The 20,851-nt window shown below is 40.1% G+C and overlaps 1 protein-coding gene across 1 annotated transcript in view; it reads left to right on the plus strand.

The window, feature by feature from the left end:
* RpL5 (ribosomal protein L5) overlaps window positions 1–11,919 on the plus strand; it is a 43,859-nt gene extending 31,940 nt beyond the window's left edge. Inside the window, exon 6 of the mRNA XM_067137310.2 lies at window positions 11,656–11,919. Within this exon, the coding sequence (XP_066993411.1) occupies window positions 11,656–11,853 (198 nt within the window). The 3' untranslated portion in view covers window positions 11,854–11,919. The remainder of the gene's footprint in view (window positions 1–11,655) is intronic.
* The last annotated feature ends 8,932 nt before the right edge of the window (window positions 11,920–20,851 follow it).

The following is a 20,851-nucleotide window of genomic DNA, read 5'->3' on the forward strand; positions in this document are numbered from 1 at the left end:
AGCATACAAAGAAAATGAAGACCCGAACTTCAGCAACAATGGTGGAAGTGAAGATAACGTTAAGGATAGCCTGTGATTCCAACAACAAAATGGTAGGTGTATTGTGCAGTTAGGAAGCAAGAGTGAAAAAGCGAGAGAACACGTCCTTCAAGTTGAATGTGTTGTAATATGCTAGAGAAAGTGAAGTGAGATCAGCGAATAACAAGTATAAAGTGTAGCTGCGTATGATTCGTTATTGGTGTAACCAATCATTTCTTCTGTGTTGAAAGGAAAAGAATACGAATGTATGGACATATAAGTTCTGGAGTGGGTTGAAGAAGGAAGAGTAAACAGCAGTGCACTTTAAAGTGTGTGAAATTGCATGAAGTCCTGGTATTGTGCAGAAGGATTATAAAGAAAGTAGACGTTGGTCGGACGTCGAAATGGACTAAATATGTAGAGGAGAGGACTGTACAGCGGCTTCCATCAGATTATACTGGCAAAGTCATAATATTTTATTACTTTGGTCATTGCAACAGTACACAGTCTTGAACTCCGTGCAGTGATCTGTGGCATGGCATTTAGTCATGTTAGCAGTCAACTGTGGTATTGCAAGAGGGATCTGATACAAAACTGTTTAAATGTGCTCTGGTGACAGACCATAATTTATTTGGAGATTAAACTCATCCATGTGAAAGAGAATGAATTTGACAGCTATCTTGGATGCGACAGCGCTTAGCCGACTTAGTCTAACTCAGGATAAGGTGCAAGTTTCAACGTGCTGCTGCTGAAAGATATGGATGCCTGTTCACTTCTTGGTTTATAATTTTGTCTTCATTAGTAAGAGGTCTCATGACTTACTCGATATCTATAAATGGCTACTAGAAGGCAAATATGCAGCATGCTAGTCAACTTAACAAGATTGTTACTAATCTGTAGGTAGGCTATCGTGTGAAAAGTATTCACTATCCTTCACCCTATCATTCACCTCAATTTCTAACTTGCGAATGGAATGTGAAATACAGGCACAAACAGGCTTACTGTGTTATTCAGCAAAGTTGAACTTTCCTTAGGCTAAAGGCTTGCTCCTCGAAAGTGTAATTTACCCTGTAAAGTTCAGGAATTCTACTGTATAATAAAGTATAGATTTAAATACAGTTGAAGTCCGCTATAGCAAGTACGGCATATAACGAGAACTTCGCTATAACGACCATTTTTTGCTGTCCCTTCAAAATTCTTATATTAAACTGTGTATTAACCTTCTGTTACAGAGAGAGACCTATCACCGACGCATCCGTTATTACGAGTGATTAAGCGCGCGCAATTTTTTCAATTACTGGTATTTGTGCACCCCAGCAATTATGTTGCATTCGATCGATTACCTTCGGTATCGTTTCCTCGCTATTTCCACTAGCGAGTGCTCTCGTTGACATTCGAAGGCGATGTCGGAGTCGATTAGTAATACCCATAGACTGCTGTTCCGTAACAAATTTGAAATTAAGGACATATTTCATAATAAATATGTAAATAACATGCCGATAACAGTTGTTAACTCGTTAAAAATAAAGGCTGACTAAACGATCTCTTAATTTTAATGCAAAATACTACAATTAAGTAAGAATAGGATAGGTGTACACCTCGAGGTGTGGCAGAGTGCATAATTCATTTCAGAGATTAGTTCTCACGTCTGGTTAAATTGCTGGAAGGCTATTATAGTGTAAATTTATAGTGAGAAGATTATAACTTATCTACTGGCGCTTGAAGTGCGTTTTCATCATACGTATAGTACGGTTAAGTTAGGATAGGTGACGCTGTTTGAATAAGAAAACTGAAACGTTTGCCACAAAATGCGATCGATCATCTTCAGTATGGTATAGCTTTCTCACTATGTGCATTTGTGAGCACTCTAGTAGACATTCAAGGGCGATGTTGGAGTCGATTAGTAATTCTTGTCGACTGCTGTTCTCTAAAGAAAATTCGATATGAAAGAGGATAACACGTTTTCGTAATGAATGTGTAAATAACGTGGCCGATAGCAGTTGTCAATTTCTTAAAAATTAAGGCTGAAGTAAACAATCGCTTAATTTTAATATTATATGGTGAAATTAAGTAAGAATGTGATACATCTGTAAGATATGAAGATATGGCAGAGTACATCGCTGATTTCAGAGGATGTTCATATTTTCTCACGTGTAGTTAAATTTCGGAAAGGCTATTCACATGAAAATTTCTCTACATGCGTTTCAAATATGTTTTCATGATACAAAGGGCACTAGGAAAGTTTTGCAATATGCAGAAACGGTTGGCTGGACACCCCTGTTATGGTGAGGGATGAAAAGAGGGGTGAAAATCTGTCTAGAAGACAGCAAGGCGCGACCTTCACACCAGTTGTTACCAAGCAGTGGATTGACAGAAAGTTAAGATGTCAGTGTGGTCTAAAGGTGAAAATCGCGCAATTATCCGCTACAGTTTTGCTCTTGGATTAACTGTTGACTAGTGCCTGGAGGAAATGACTCCCATGCTGGGGAAAGACTGCCCACATTGGACAACAATTTTCCACTGGTACAGAGAGTTCCAGAGAGGAAATTTTGGGGTTGAAGACGATCCTCGTTCTGGGCGACCGTCTGAATCAGTGACTGAGGAAAACATTGAGGCTGTGAGGAAACAGTTGTAGCAAGAGAGGCGGTTGATGTATCGGCAGGTAGAAGAGACCCTCCACATCCTTGCACCAGTTATTCATTCACTTCTACACAACCATCTCCATGTTAGAAAGGTTTGTTCCCTTTGGGTGCCCCATTCACTTTCAGAGTAACAAAGGGCACATCGGGTGAAATGGTGTCGAAAAATGCTAAAACAGTTTGAAAATGGTACTTCGCGTAACGTCAATAGCATCGTTACAGGTGATGAAACTTGGCTTTATTATTACGATGTCCCAACAAAATCCCAGAACAAGGTGTGGCTGTTTGAAGATGAGGATACTCCTGTGACTGTGCGAAAGTCAAGGTCAGTGAAGTAAAGGATGATTGCAGTATTCTTCACTAAATGGGGCATCCTGACTCGGGTTGTGCTAGAAACACAATAGGACAGTTACTGCGAAGTGGTACAGTGAGACTTGTCTGCCTCGGGTCATCCAGGCTCTCAAGCAGCTCCGTACGAGTTCACGGCTCAACACTTGGCTCTTGCATCACGGCAATTCTCCAGTATATCGTGCCAATGTAACAATAGATTTTCTTGCCAGATCAGGGTTGACTGTGCTTGGTCACTCTCCATACAATCCTGATTTTTCTCCATGTGACTTTGCACTCTTCCCAGAGGTGAAGATGAAGCTGAAAGGGCGACGTTTTTCATCCGACGAAGAGCTTCTGGCAGCATAGGATCAGGAGGGTGAAAATGTAACCGAAGAAAAGTGGCAGAGTTGGTTCAGTGACTGATTTCGACATATGGAGAAGTGTATTAAGTGTGGTGGGAATTATTCTGAAAAAGTCCAAAGCGTTCACTCACATTGCAAAACTTTCCTAGTGCCCTTTGTATATGGTTAGGTGATGCCGTTTGAAGAAGAAAACTGAAATGTTTGCCACATAAGCCTCTGGAGTGATACCGTATTTCTCCAATTCCAAAATGACGTTTTTTTCTCAGAATCTAATGCGAAAAATCAAGCATTGTCTTGCATTCGCGACCTGACAGTAACGAATACCACTGGTAACTACTGCGGTAACCACGCTGCTTCTCTTCACACGCACACAAAAAACTTGTTGAAAATAAACGACGGCCTCTTTATTATAATATATATCGCTAACCGCGAAAACTGGTTGTACAGTCGTCTTCTTTTCTAGCCTCTTTCAATCCACTGCTGGATATAGGCCTCTTCAGTATGCTTCCATCGTCTTCTGTCTTGAGCCACTTGGAACCAGCGTGTTCCAGCCAACAGCTTTGTCATTGAGCCTGTGTGTAACTTCACTGGATCTCAGGAAGTACGAATTGAAGAGAGAATTTCGTTGTATTAGCCTCTACAGAAAGTTTCTCAAATCTGCTGAATGGCATCAAAACGTGCGAGCCTTCAAATTCTTAGAAAGGCCACGGCTACTCAGTGGCAGAGTTATAACGCGTGCACTGTACCTGACGCTTGGTAAAATTAAGTTTTATAGACAGCAGGAACATTTTCGAGATGGATAGTCATATTGTAAAGATACGTGGAACAGGTATTACCGGCAAATTATAAACGGGTTCTCGTCGATATTATTTTAAGTTAATGGTTATTAAACACTCAGTAATGTAGAATAATTGTGCAGCCACAAGAAAACACGGTATAGGACTAACTAAAGCCAATATTTGATGTTAGTGTGAAGACAAAGGCAGTTTAAAAATGTGTACTGTACAAAAAAATGCATTCCGTGGTCCGCAGCAAGAACACTTTAAGGAAGTCAAACATGAAATTGTGAGGTATGTGCGCGAAAAGCTCAAGGGCGGAATGGCCATACTGTGGTGCAACAAACTCGTTCGTTGACCTTCAGTGTCGCGATTAGGCCTATACATCGCCAGCCGCTGAAGTTGGCTGAACCTGGCAAACAAGATGTGCGTGTAGCGGTAGCTGGTTATATCCAACACTTGAGTAAAAGTAGCAATTTTATAGACAGCAAGAATATTTTCCTGTTGGGTCGTCGTATTGTAGAGATGCATGGAATAGATATTGCCGGCAGATTTTCAACGGGTTCTCTTCGGTATTATGATGCCAAATTTGTTAGTGGACATTAAACCCGTGGAAATGAAGAATATTGTACAGCTGCAAGAAAAATCCCGGGCATAACGAAAGCTAATGTTCGGCATCTAAAAATGCGTACTGTACAACAAAGGCATTCGTATGATTCTACAAGGCACTTTTTGAGCCTGATTTAAATTTTTAAAAGGAAAAATTGGGGTTTGCCTTGGATTCGGAGAAATATGGTACTATAATTTTTTCACAATGAAATAAAATATACACTTATATGAAAAATAACAAACAAGTAGTCCATAGTGTGGATATCATCCGCCGAAACGCAAGTTCTGAACAAACTTATAGCTGTTTCATACCGATTTTAATGTGTATGGGTTTTTTCCAACTTTCATACAAAAATTGAGTATAACAACAACCTGCTAGTGATGTAGATGTTGATTCCCATAGGGAACCTAAAATATTTGTCCTGAATGAGTAAATTTATAATACCAATATAATGGTCCATTATTGGACATTATAAATTTTCCAGCTAACTCATTCTTGGTTGCCTGCGTTTTGCCCAGTGGCCTCCACGGTATGCACTAGCCTTGCGTCTTGGGTGCTGTGGTAAGTCCCAACTGACGAGCCTAACTTAGCACACGAGGGCGAAACGCAGGCAACCAAGAATGAGTTAGCTGGAAAATTTATAATGTCCAACCTGCTAGTGAGTAAAATTATTCGCTGTAATGAATTCTCGCTGTAACAGACTTCTACTGTAACTATTTTGTGTGTTGATTTAAAGGCGCTAGATGTTCCTTTTTTTTTTGGAAATTTTCACCCAATGTTATACTCTCCCTATTTTTGATCTTGAAAATCAAGAGGGGGATAAAGAACACTCATACATTGTTCTCTCCTACATGGTAAAGCATTGACTCATGGATATGTGTTTTGGGCTTAGAAGATGAGAGAGCAAGTTGCATGTAGCCCTAAGAGTTCACATTCTTATAGCAATGTATACATGATGTTGCTGACCTAGTATACATTGACGATGAACACTGGTTGGCATGATTACTTACAAAGCATGTCTGGAAATTGATGACCCTTATTCCAGATGGACCCGCAGTGGAAGAACATATCAGTTAAAAGCAGGCGTTTTTATTGGAGAAAATTCAGATTACCGGAGTTAATTCACCGTTGAATCTTAATAAGACTAAAAAGGGCAGAAAATGGTAATTCCTATATTTATGTTTTGTGCAAATAACAGTACAGTATTAACACATTCACTACCATCTTCTGCATGGGTGATTTAAATGCCTAGCCCGGCCATTTACGTGCTGAGCTGTTGCAAACTCACGCTGTGCATCATGGATAGAGTTTGTGATTTTTAGCATTTGCGATAAATGCGAAATATGCCGAAACTTTGTCAGTGTATGTGCCTTCATCTTATATGACCCGTACGGGTGGTTTTTAGCGATTTCGAATTCGCGATAAAATGCGAAATTGGTTCAAAATGCGAAATTATACAATTTGTGCGAAATAGATGCGAAACTCTCAGTTTTATACGAAATAAACATATATTTTTAAAAAGTATGCATTTTTCTTAAAAATAAGATATAAATATTATTTATTTCAGGAGAAATAATTATTACGGCGCCCACTGCGATCGTAAAGCGGTAACATGCTTTGACGGACACTTCCGTCTTGGTGCACGGAACATCTATAAGTTCATTATCGCAGTTAGCTGGTCGGAGAGATTTATTCCCTTTGTTTCGCAGCCTAACCGATTGATGTCAGATGATACCTGAAGCTATTTTCTCTGTGTAAAAAGTAACTCTGAGCTGAAATACGGAAAATAAAAAGCACCTCATTTTGCCGCTCGTAAACAATCATGGCGGCATCCATGCACGGCATGGATGAGTTTATTCGTAACTGGCTTGAAAATAGTGATGTTGAAAGTGGAAAAGATTCTCTGGAGAGTGAAAATTCTTCATCTTCAAATGACAGTGATGAAAGTGATTCCGAGATGACAGTGCCAATTGAAACTATGTGACAAAACCAGAATGTGACAAGAGCGAGTCAGAAGTCTACTTTTTTGCTAGTTGCTTTACGTCGTACCGACACAGATAGGTCTTACGGCGACGATGGGACAGGAAAGGCCTAGGAATGGAAAGGAAGCGGCCGTGGCCTTAATTACGGTACAGTCGCAGCACTTGCCTAGTGTGAAAATAGGAAACCACGGAAAATCATCTTCAGGGCTGCCGACAGTGGGGTTCGAACCCACTATCTCCTGGATGAGCTCACAGCTGCGCGCTCCTAACCGCACGGCCAACTCACCCGTTGAGAAGTCTAGTAAAATGATACTTGGAATTATGATCTTGTTGACAATAATGTAACATCTAAACCAGTTTTTGAAATTCACTCTATAGTGAGGAGGGGGTTGGGTAATAATCCGAAAGAAATGGACTTAGGGAATGAATATCTAAACCCACAGTTCTGGCATCACGTTACTAAGGAAACCAATACCTATGCCTCTATATTTCTTGCTAATTTATCTGCTTCTCTTGAAACCAGTAATACTTACGAACAAAAACATTGGTTTCCTGTTACTATAGACGAGCTAAAAGCTCACTTTGCTTTGTGTATTCTTATGTAGCCTATGTGATGCAAAACAAACTCGTGTCCTCATCCCGAGGTGGTGCAGCTCTTTTCAGGCACACCCCCATTGGAGGTGAGCTGCATGTACCATTTCAACCACGTACCAGCCCTCCTGCTATTCTTAAATTTCTGGCAGTACCGGGAATCGAACCCGGGCCCCCGAGGACGGCAGCTAATAACACTAACCGTTACGCTACGGAGGCGGACGCCTATGTGATTTAGCCAGTGAAAGGAATTCCACACATTGAATGATTTAACCCTTTGGCCTGCCATTACTTATGAAAGGAAATATTCCCTTACATACTATTTATTTTTTCGTCACTTTAACATAATCAAAATTTATGTTAAAGTGACGAAAAAATAAATAGTATGTAAGGGAATATTTCCTTTCACAAGTAATGGCAGGCCAAAGGGTTAAATCATTCAATGTGTGGAATTCCTTTCACTGGCTAAAGAGCACTGCAAAGACCAGTCGATCAAACAGCAAATACACTTTCAAGCACCACGTTCATTCTCTTTGTGTGTTGACCCTTGATCTTAGTCGGTTATTCTTGACATTGGTGTTGAGTAGTAGTTCCGTTTACAGTAAAACCTCGTTAATTCGAAGTCGTTGGGACTCAAAAATTGGACTTCGAATTACGTGATTTCGAATTAACCGCCAATTCGCAATTCAGAAGTACCGGTACCAACCCTTGCCGCGTTTCAAAATATTCTAAGGCCCGTTACTGCATGCAGTTAACCTTGCTTCACAGTTTATACCTTTCAAATGCCATGAAAAAAGAACTATTTCCAAAATGTATCCAAGAAGGTGCATTTACAGTATTCAAATAATGCACTCGGATATCTCACTGGTAAACATAACCTCACGCAACGAAAGAAGGAAAAAAAAAGCACGATTCGAAGACGAGGAGAAATCTGTGCTGGCTCCCATGTGCAAGTGCTTTATTAATTGGATTACTATACTGTATGCATTTTAGATGCCTTGTATTTACACAGAAAGTACCCGATGCCCTTAAAATCGAATTTTCCTATGACTCTATCCTCGTACGATTTCCCGCCATGGCACTTCTCGCGTACTTCAGAAATGTAAACACTTGCCGCGTCACAAACTATTCTAAGACCCATTAATACATGCATCACCTCGATTCACAGTTTAAACCTTTCAAATGCCATGGAAAAAACTATTTCTGAAATGTATCCAACAAGGTGCATTTACAATGTTCAAATAATGCACTTCAATAAATCACTGACAAACATAACCTCACGCAACGAAAGAAAAAATCGCACAATTCAAAGACGAGGATAAATTATGCCGATTCCCCTGTGCAAATGCATTATTTTTTGGATTTCTGTACTGTTTGCATTTTTAGATGCTTTGTACTGGCATGGAAAGTGCCCGATACCCTTAAAACATTGTAGCTTATCGAACTTTTTTATGACGAGGGGATAAAGTATTTCGCTTCCATGTGCATTGCAACGCACTACTATGACCCCGAACCCTCACCCTTGTACATTTCCCGGCTGGCAATTTCTCCTTTAAAACCATAAGACCGTTTGGGCTCGCATAAAAAAAATAAAGCAATGCAGTTTCACCGGCAATGACAATATTGTTCCGTGCCTACGAATTTATTATATGAGCCACGTTTTTTCGTCAACTGTCCGCATCGCCAGTGTTCGCGGATTGTTTTCCCGCACACTGCCTGTTGTGTGATACTACGGCGTTCCTTAAAAGGTAGAATTCAAAAGAATTCCGAGTTCATTCAACTTAGCAGTCATGAAGCGCACTGTAGACCCACCGAAGAGAGTGTAATTGCGGAAAGCTACCCCTCCACGTTCCGGAACGCGCGTTCTATTATGACACGGAACGGATAAATTTCGAGTTGAAATTACTCTGTAACATACTATTGTTTTAAAATGTAAAGGCAGTTTCGAATTAAAAGTCTGATTTTTGGTAATGGGGCCGACATTGTGCTTCGAATTACGAATTATCCATATTTCGAATTAAACAATTGAAATAACATGCAAAACTATATCTCATGTTTCCGGGAACGAGAGCTTCTTCGAATTAGGCGGGATTTTGAATTAACCGATTTCGAATTATCGAGGTTCTACTGTAAATGTACGGTAGCGATTTATTTTATTGTCTGTTAATCATGGGTCGAAGAGAAGTGAGGATCAAACAGCATGCCGAAAGTCACAAATCTGGACATATTTATGTAAGGATACAGATGGCCTATATTGATGTGCCGACTCTGCAACCAAAACCTTGAAGAAGAAAAAATGTTTTGCAGGCTTTCCTTTGCCTTGGCAGCACTTCTGTGCATTTGGGCCTCTACGAACAGTGTCGATGTAGAGTTTTTTTTAGCAAGTACAACACAATTGTAACTGATAGGCGGTCTCAAATGAAGGACACCTTTTAAATAATTGGCATGTTGTACTTAAATCATCATTGAAATTCCTCTTCCTTGTAGGTGTGTTGTACTGTGATAAATACGTTCAGAATAGTATTTTTCACTTTGAAATTGTGTTTGTAAATTTGAAAATAAGCATATTCCTGTGTGTTCATTAATACTTCTTGGAGTCTTATGTTGATGTTTGTCTTATTTTCCATAGTGAATTCAAAACTGCATGACGAGCAATGTGTGATTAAACAGCATGATTTTACTCCCAACTGTTGTGCGTGCAATTTAGCAAATTTTGCCTATTTTTAACCAATTTGCTACAAAATGCTAAATTTGAGAAGTTTAGATGCTACAAAACGCTAAATTTGAAAATCAAAACGCTAAATCACCACTACTAAGGTACTTAATTTTAAACAATCTTAAATTTGTTACATACCTTCAAGAGATTGTCTAGTAGTGCTTGAGTGTATATCTGTTGTCACACTTCCTGGGATGCAGGGGTATACCACACCTTCTGCAGTACCATCTGGCTTCACTGTCTTCTTGAAACACATGCATCTTCTTGTGGGCTAACTGTCACATTTTAATTGGAGGAAATTTTAAGATGACATGATCCCCACTATTACCATCAAGACAAAGTTGGATCCTTAGCAGGTACCGTATTTCCCGGCATAATCATCGCCACCGCGTAATTGTTGCTTCCTTTTTCAATACAAAATTCGGACTTTAAACATTTAATTGCATAATCGTCGCTCGTCCAAATTTTGTTGAATCTGGTTAAAAGGTAAATGGAACTGCAATGTAAGTTGCACATGAATGCGCAATTTAAATACGTGTATGGTTTATGGGCAATTTTGCAACACAGTCACATTTGCGAGATGTTGCACAACGTATAAATAAATAATACCGGTATATGTACGACGCATGGCTTACCGGTGGGCTATCGGCAGTTTGACGACATGGTCGCGAGACAGTGTACAATCTATTCACCACCTACATATTATGAGTTCTCATTTGAAATACGTAAGGCTGTAAGTTATCGCTTATCGGCAACGTCGCCAGGAAATACTGGTACCAACACACACACTTGTCTTCTAGTAGACAAGAGGTGTGATAGAATTCTGTGCAATTACAACCACCCGGCGCAACAGTCGCGAAGGACCTTGGCCTAGCAAGCGACCGCTGCTCAGCCTGAAGGCCTGCATATTACGAGGTGTCATGTGGTCAGCACAACGAATCCTCACGGCCATCATTCTGGGCTCTCTAGACCGGGGCTGCCATCTCACCGTCAGATAGCTCCTCAATTGTAATCGCGTAGGTTGAGTGGACCTCGAGCCAGCATCGCCAGTGTTCGCGGATTCTGCCTCTCCGCACACTGCCTGCTAGACCTACGTGATGTGGCATTCCTTAAAATGCCGAATACAAACTAATTATGATTACGCTCGAACATAGCAGATATGAAGCACACTGTCGTCATGCCGAAGTAGGTGAAAGTGCGCAAAGTTACCCCTGCACATTCTGGAAGATGCATTCTTTCATGATGCGGAGAAATTTTGAATTTAAATTACTCTGTAAAATAGTGCTTTTTTCAAAATGTAAAGGCCATTTCGAATTAAGTCTGAATTTCGGTAACAGGGCCGAAATTGTTCTTCGAATTACAAATTATCCATATTTCGAATTAAACGATTTAAAAAACGTGAAAAACCATACCTCATGTTTCCGGGAACGACAGCTGCTTCGAATTAGGCGAGATTTTGAATTAACCGATTTAGAATTATCGAGGTTCTGCTGTAATCATTTAACATGTATATGACTAACATTTATCTCGAGCCTTTGTGCACTTCTTTATTGATAGAGAATGGGTCTTTTAAAGTAAACTATAAATCCTATTTCAAAACTAACATGAATTATTTGTATCCCTGTTTACAGATCGAGGGTATTTACAAGAAGGCTCATGAAGCAATCCGCGCCGATCCAGTCCACAAGAAGGTTGTGAGGGATGAGTCGAAGATAGTGAAGAAGAGGTGGAACCGTGCGAAACTCTCTCTTTCTGAACGTAAAAATAGAATTGCTCAGAAAAAGGCATCTTGGAAGAAAAAATTGGAAGCTGGAGAAGTTGATGCTTAATTTTATGTTAAATTGCATCATGAGATGCCTGAATAAACATATGAAATAAAGTATCTGTTATGTATATTTTTCACATTTTAAGGACTGTACAAGTTTGTTCAGTTAAACCTGCCTAAACCAGTATTTTATTCTCCTGCGATTTGTTCAGTTATCAGAGGTTCCGGGTTCAGTTTTTATTGTTATTTACGTAAATGGTACCCAGAAATAGTACCATTTCCTCTTTAGACACTTCTGTTTGTAAGTATTATTTAACATGTTCTGAATGTATAGGTTTTATGTATGTAGGAGGTCTGGTTTAAACAGATTTTACTGTAGTTTGGGTGTAAAATCTTTGGTTTGCAGTTCATCGCAGGGAGATCATGAAACCTTGTATCCTAATACTGTTCTTGAACCTCTTTCTCCTGTGAAGAAAGATTGTTTAACTTGTTTCAGAATTTTATTAATTCTTAATGTTGCTTTTTTAAAAATTTAGGTGTGAAGACTAGGATAAAATTTTAATTTTTTTTGGCATTGGAAACCTCTTACTACTGTAGTAATTGGTAGTCCTAATTTCATCATTTTTAATAGTTATTTTGGTATATTTTTATTTTATTTTGCCAATAATTTTGCTAAGTGTTATTTCCACTTTTCAGCAATAACAAGTAAACCAAGAACTTAGTTGATTACACATTTGCAGCATAACAACATTGTATTTTTGCATAAGTATATACACATGAGTTATGCTTCTGCTTAGAACACACGGTATTACACATTATATCGAAGCATGGAAATTTGAAATTTTTTTATCAGCTGTCACTTTAACATGTAGGGCCTAGCCTTATATCATATACACATCAGTCTGAAAAAGACTGAGATACCATGAGTTCCATATTAATGGGAGTCGTGAGCTGTTCTCCTGTCAGACATTACAATACGTTGAGAATGCCCTCTCACTATCAACATTACTGACTGATCACAAAGATATTCTCCAAGGTACTGAACAATTTAAAACTATGAGTTCCACCTGATGATCACAGGAATAGGGAAGAGTTTAGCTTTAGCGGGTTCGTCTTCATATTTTTTTTTCTTCAAGAATTGAATGTATACATGCTGTCTCTTCTGTGTAAAGGAAGATGTATTTTGCCTGTACAACACATTGGTTCAAAGCACTAAGTTCCACAGCCTGCACACTGCCCACCAAATTCAGTTTATGAACCCATCACTGCGTGTTCCTTCTGGAACAAAAACCCTAACTGCGTCTATGTAATGTGCTGAATCTGAAGTTCAAGTTTTTGAATTACCTTCATAATTGCCTGTGAACTTGCTGTAGAATTAGCATTTGCAATTACTTTCACTCCTCCTACAAGTAACTTCTGAACTGTTCTATCGCCACAACTAAGCACTTTTACCAGAACCATAAACACACATTGCCCTTTTTAATCAGTCGTTTCATCACACAGAATTGAAATTTCCTCATCTTTCACAGCTTCTTTTAATCTTTCCTCTCCTGTGATGATTCAAGGTACAGAACCATTCTGCATTCTTCCAGCTGTGGGCAAGTCTCCAGCACCTCAAAAAATCAATAGGTCTAATATTAGAGGGCTCTTTTAACATCATTTGAATGAAAATAATTTATAATTTTAAGTAAATGAGGGATCCAGCATGCATTTTCTAGGCCTAAATTTCATTAAACGAGAAAACTGGTATAACTGCACAGTTATCAGAAAAACATAACCTCAAATTTCTTCCTCAGAAGAAGAATTTTATAGTATTGCACAAACCTGTGTGTGTCCGTCCCCACACTCTCATCAGATGATCAACTTTTCCCAGTGGAATATTTGCCTCCGTAAAAACTTGAGTTGTAGATAAAATGAATTCGTCTATATCGTATTTCGCTCGTTTCCTGTCGTTATCAGCGCCCTTTTCTTGTTCTTATGTGAAACTCTGCCACTCAATTCGCACATTACAGTATTTGCATATCAGTATCTTTCTAGTTTTGTGAAACACGTAAAATCCTTCCGATGCAAATTCTTTTTTCTCGATTAAAAACTGTCGCAACCATTTTAATAAACTGAGCAAAAAATAGGGAATTAAACGCACCGATCAGCAGCGATTTTCAACAGGCAAGAGGACTCCGCCATGTAATTATGAATATCATAAATTTCTCGCTTCACAGGAAGCTAATTTAGCGATAAGCGATATATCTTAGCTTTCGATACATATATATATCGAACGGATATAAAGTCGATTGTGGAATCGATTATTGGATTTTGTTGCCACATCTCGCCTCGAATCTCCGTCGTTAACTTCAAATGATGCAATTCCGAATAATTTCCTAAAATATTTTGCGCTTTTGCTTAAACTTAAATAGTTACGTGTTTTTAGCCAAATTCCTAAAATTTTATGCTTTGCGAAAAACAGGTGCCTCTAGTAATTGAGCATTAAAACACATTTTGGTGATATTAAGCTCAGAATTCAAAAAAAGGAAATGTTCAAATGAGATATGAAGGACCACTTGTTTGGATCAACAGTGAACATTGTCCTTGTAAATCTTTGGCTGCACTTACAAGGGAGCATAGGCAATGGTTAAGTCGCTGATCGCGATGTTACTTGGAAAACACATTGAGGTACACATAAGAAAGTGGTCAGCATCAATTTTGGGTGCTGACATTCATCAGGGCGTTAACTAAGGGGCCTAAAAGTTGCGACATTTCATGTTCCGCGCTTCAGCAATGAATACCTGCTGGCCGATGCTCAGCCGGCACACTGCCTTCGTGGAGAGACACCTCTACACCTCCTCCCATCCCACTTCAACTGGTTCGCCGCCACACATTTTCCTTCTCCCTGCGCTTGCCTGATGCTTAGCTGTTGAACGGGACCGGCGCTATACTTTGCTTCTTTTCATACTATAATTTATTATAGAAATCCTTTAAATAATGTTCCGTTTCACACATAATGATAATAAATAACTTAAACAAATATACCCATATTTTATTCAAATATTATATTTTCATTCCTGCTAATTCCAGTGAGTTGTCACATTCGTGGGTACAGCCCCGAATTAAGCATCATCAGGCGTGATCAAACGTGGGATGGGGTGCCGCGTCCGACCTATGCTTAACACTTTCAACACTATGCTTGTACGGGATACGGGCGCGCTGCTTTCCTGCTTCTGGATGGCGCCCATATTTGATACGGGCGTGATTTTCTAATGTGTTCATATCCAGCTGCACGTATCATGTACGGTTCCCGTCCCTCGGTTGGAGGTAATAGTTCATCTAGTGACCACTAGATTGCAGCAGTTATAGGGAATTTTTAACTGAAACGATAAACAGGTTATTTTCTCCTTGCCGTGACCTCTACCGAAGCACTCGGTGTGCTGTGTGCGCCAAATCTGTCACGCTGTCAGCTGTGTTACTGTGTAAACATATCTTCATGCCGGCTCAATGATAGTGATATTTTTGATATTTTATCGGGAGAAGCGGGTTCAGAGATGGATGAAAGTGATGACGACCCTGCTTATGAACCGGATAACGTATCAAGCGATAGTTCAGGTAAGATTTTTATTTATTATGTCACTTTGGAATGTAAGTGTTTAGCTGTATTATTTTACTCCGAATACAAACGATAGAAATACTTTGCTTACAGAAATTTGGGTTTATTTTTTTCGTTTAGACAAAGAGATGCAGGCTGATGATAAACCAGATGACCAACCACAGTTACCTGTCTTCTAGTCGGCATCTGGTTCTACTCAGTTTTGCGCGGGGAGTGACGAAATGGATTGTTTCAGTAATTTTTTAGTGACGATGTGATCAAAAATATAAAAACAGAAACTAACAGATATGCAGGTACGACAATTGCGGCAATGAAACGTCGGGGCAAACTGAAGAAAAATTCCATGTGGCACCGGTGGTCTGCAGTAAAACTTCACGAAATTTATTGGTTTTTTGCAACAATTTTGCATATGTGTGTGGTGAAGCTACCCAAACTTAGTGATTGTTGGTCTACTGATCCCTTTTATCAAACAGGATTTGCCAGTTGATTGTTGATTCGTGACAGATTTTCTGGAATTTTATTATGTTGCGCCTAAATGACAATGCCACCTTCACCAAGAAGGGGGAACGTAATCGTGACCCACTACATAAACTCGGGCCTTTCTTTGATTTTTTTTTTCACAAATGCATTGCCAGTTTTCAGCCGTATGAGAACCTAACAATAGATGAGGCTATATGTTGTTTCCGTGGTTGAGTAGGATTTAGGGTTTATATGAAGAATAAGCCCAATAAGTACGGTATGAAAATGAATGTACTTTGCGATGCGGCAACAGTCTACGTACTGAATTGTGAAATATATACGGGATCCGCAGGGAACGTTGACAACAGCATTCAAGCTCTTGTAGCTAGATTATGCTCACAATTTTTCAGTAAGGGCCACTGTACTACACTAGTCCCTCCCTACTGAATATGCTGTGACGAAAGAAAACCCTGGCCGTTGGAACTGTCATGAAAAACAGTAAGGGTTTACCACCAACGTTCAAGACAGAGAAATTGAAGGAGGAAGAGATGATATATTTGAGGAAAGGGCACCTTCTTGCTGTGAAGTGGAAGAGCAAGCGGGATGTTTTATGCCTTTCAACAAAACAAGGCTTCCACTACACTTGTTTCTGGTAGATCGAAGGGTGGTGTTGTACAGAAACCAAAGCCTGATGTAGTCATTGATTACAATATAAATAAAACTGGTGTTGAGCAGATCAACTGAACAGTTATTACCGATTTGCACGGAAGACAATGAAATGGTGGAAAAAGCTCTTCCATTTATTTATGTCTGTTGTGAATGGTTTCATTTAGTGATGGGCAGTCTGAGACGTCTCGAGATTTCTCGGGACTAGCGCAGGCATTATTTCTCGCGAGAAATCTCGAGAGCGTTGTCCCCACAATGTGCGGCGAGCAGCGTGTCGTAGGCCTGCAGGTAGTCGGAGCTGAATGTTTGTTCCGAATATGCGAATAGCCCACGAACCTTCTCATTTTCGTAAATACGTGTCAACAAGCGACTAGGGCGTTCGTTTATACCGAGGTCTATTTTGACGAAGTATAACATATTTATAAAGGATACGCATTCGGGCATTGTATGCACTGGTAGGTACACGAACGAGTGGTTTAAGTACAGAACCTGACGGCTACTGTAGGTACACGTAACTGGATACTAGAGGCGTGCATTATTCGAACTCGAGACGAGGCAAGACGCGCCTTGCTGCATATGCAACCACAATTACGCACGAGTGGAATGTGCAATCTAAATTGCTATAGAGTATTCGCGTCACAATTAGGTAGGTACTTCGATATATGACGGTGCAATGTGAACTGTGTCGAACTGTACGCGACAACTTGAAGACTATGTCCGAAACGCAACGTAAGTCGTGGATGTCCGTTATTTTTAAGAGATGTCACATAGCACAGCACACTGTGTTGCTTATTCAAAGAAGTAAAATATATCGGCAGAAATACTGCTGGGATGATCCGGCACTTACAAACGTATAATATCAATGAAGACCGGGCGAGTTGGCCGTGCGCGTAGAGGCGCGCGGCTGTGAGCTCACATCCGGGAGATATTAGGTTGAATCCCACTATCGGCAGTCCTGAAGATGGTTTTCCGTGGTTTCCCATTTTCACACCAGGCAAATGCTGGGGCTGTACCTTAATTAAGGCCACGGCCGCTTCTTTCCAACTCCTAGGCCTTTCCTATCCCATCGTCGCCATAAGACCTATCTGTGTCGGTGCGACGTAAAGCCCCTAGAAAAAAAAATCAATGAAGAGGAATCGTCACAGAACACATCCGGCCCGGTCTGAATCACAAGAAACTACCCTGCCGACAACGATTGTGAGGCATCCAGGTAGGATTACATCCTAATAGCAATTATTAACAAATTATAGGGGTTATTCAGCTAAGATATCCATCTGACATAACTCGTGAACGGTACTGGCATTCTGCATTCACTTTCGTTAATGGTGAGGAGCTCATAGTTAAACATGCAGTGCTTTCATAGGATTTTGACAAAATTTATCGTCACACACGTGTCCATGTGAGAACTGCTGATTATAACTATCAAGCGTACACTCGTAGTTACTGGGACGTCGCAAAGTTCGCAGCACCCGATAATCGGTCTCGAGAGCGTTGCCCATCACCCCTGTTACACGCTCCACTCCTGTGTAATGGGGGTTGCATATGTAGCAAAGCACATCTTCCCCGTCTCAGGTTCGAATAATGCACGCCTCTAGTATCCAAGTAGGTGTACATCCTATCTACAGCTATTCACAAAGTATGCATTGTTATTCACCTAAGATGTCCACCCCAAATAAGTCGTGAACAGTTTAAGATACTGACATTCTGTTTCCACTTTAGTTAATGGTATTAAGGGGTTCATAGTTGAACATGCAGTAGTTTTACAGGCGTTTGACAAAATGTATTGGCTCACACGTTTTCATAAGAGAACGTTATTTCACGCAATAACTGCCAATGATAAACTGTCAAGTTTACAGTCGTACTTACTGGTACGTCGCACAGCTTGTGCTACAGGAGGATCGGTCTCGGGATTCTCGCGAGAGTCTCGAGATCTGCAACGTCAGTCTCGAGCGAGAGCGTTGCCCATCACTAGTTTCATTCTGTATAAAGAGATCTCCAAATCAAAGATATCTCTTGTGGATTACATGAGAGTGATCAGTTCGCGGTTAGCAGCTAGAGGAGGTGACATCTCAAGGCTGGAACCTACTCCTTCCCTCAGTGTTGACAGGACTTTTGCTCGTCATTTTCCAGAAAAGGTTCCTCCAACGAGCAATAAGGTGAATGCTACTCGTTATTGCAAGGTATGCTCAGACAGTGGCAAGAAGGAAAGTGGTAAGCGCGTCAGAAAAGAGAGTAGATGGTGGTGCAAGAAGTGCAAAGTAGGACTGTATAGTCCAATGTTTTCGGGGCTACCATGCGAAAACAAACTATTCCTAAATAGGTAAATATTTTATTCCACTGCATTTGTGTTTATTTGTGGCCAAAGTAGTCGCATTAAATGACTATTTTTTATTGTTTGAGCAAGCTTATTGGTATAACCTCAATGTAAACATTTTTTCCGTACTATTTTTTTTTTTTTTAAATCATGAGACTGGTACAATTAAATTACTTCAGATATTCACTTGTTGATTAACATCTTCATTTTGGATGGTTGACACCTTCATATGCTACAAAAATCAGGCATGTAATATGTTTCGCTGTTCCATAATAACGTGTTAAAAATTAGCAAAAAGACCCAGTTCACAGCCAGGATCCATGTTAAAATATGGTAGTGTTGAAAGTGTTAAATTATTATTTATCTCTAAAACTCTTTAAAGCTGTCGGTAGTCCCCTTTAGAGTGGACATGCATATGAAATTAGTTAAATTAAATCACCCACATTTAAACAACGTTAAATATGTTTTTATTTCAAGAAATGACATGCCCGGGTAGAGGATCTCAATGAATGTAATGAGATTCGGTACCTTGGGATATCAAAACCTGGTTACAGGTCCAGATCTTATTCGTATGTCCCCTGCCCCCAGCCCCACTCGTTTTTTGTACGCTATCAGTTGTGTCATAAGGAAATCGCGGACGACGACAACAATTATAAACTCCGAGATGAAACTACTGGTATTTTCTGTATTGCGTACTCTGGTATAAGGAATATAGGTAGAATGTTTTTATTTGTGCTTGTACTGAACGATATATTTGTTTTGCAGTGACAGACACAGCACATCTAAATTGCAGCGATGGTTGTCGAATATAAATCATTTTAATGCATAGTCGACTTTGATATGAGTGTGACATGGAATGTAGTAACGTTTGACGTAATAAGAAAAGCCTTGAAAAATAAAAAAAGATGTGCATTTATATATGCAGTAGATATACAGTAAACACAGGCAGACCTGTAGTCTTGCTTTACCGGTACTTTTGCGTTACAGCTGACTGTGTATGTATTTTAACAAGTACCGATATTAAAGTATCACACTGGTCTTCTGGATAAAATGACAGTTACAAACGCCAGTTATGAACTGGTACAACAAAAAACAATTCCAAGGCAACAGAATAAACGACTGTATACGTTACATCGGGCAAACTCCCCGTCAGTAACTGAAGTAAACAAAAACAATCTTTGGTCTATTCGAAACATTAAGAAATAGTGAAAAGAAAACTGAAACAAAACATAATTAACAACATGCACCATACTTTTATCACGGGACGTATGCTTTACAATAGTGGTGTTCAAATTGTCCAGGATGATCATCAAGGTATCCACTGCGGTATCACGAGTACTTCCACATGTTTTTGAATTGAGATGTCAGCTGGCCACGTGATATAGGGGTAGCGTGCCTGTCTTTTACCCGGAGGTCCTGGGTTCGATTCTCGGCCAGGTCAGGGATTTTTACCTGGACTTGAGGGCTGGCTCGAGGTTCACTCAGCCTACGTGATTACAATTGAGGAGCTAACTGACGGTGAGATAGCGGCGCCGGTCTAGAAAGCCAAGAATAACGGCCGAGAGGATTCGTCATGCTGACCACACGACACCTCGTAATCTGCAGGCCTTCAGGCTGAGCAGCGGTTGCTTCGTAGGTAAAGGCCCTCCAAGGGCTCTAGTGCCATGGCTGGGGGGCCGAGTTCAGCTAGAAATGTAACAGTGATTGCAACTTTACGGTGGTGCAGCACGATACCGGTATTCATAAGTCGCAGCCCGGAATACATTCGTCTTGTGTACGTTTTCCAAATCCGAAACCCATACATGTCAAATGGCTGACAAACTGCTGTAGGGCCGGCTGGAATCGTCATAACTTCTACTTCCGTGCCATGAACAAGCGTATTGTGGCCAGAGAAAGAGTCTTAACAATAAAATATTTTGTCGATCGAGTAAGCTTGGTTTCCAGACGTCATTATACCAGCTCTGAACTTCTGCTGTGCCCATCTTTCCAGACGTGGTGCACATGACATTAATATTTTCGTGAGAA

The sequence above is a fragment of the Anabrus simplex genome, chromosome 1 (genome assembly GCF_040414725.1).
Source record: "Anabrus simplex isolate iqAnaSimp1 chromosome 1, ASM4041472v1, whole genome shotgun sequence".
In the NCBI taxonomy this organism is placed as follows: Eukaryota; Metazoa; Arthropoda; class Insecta; order Orthoptera; family Tettigoniidae; genus Anabrus; species Anabrus simplex.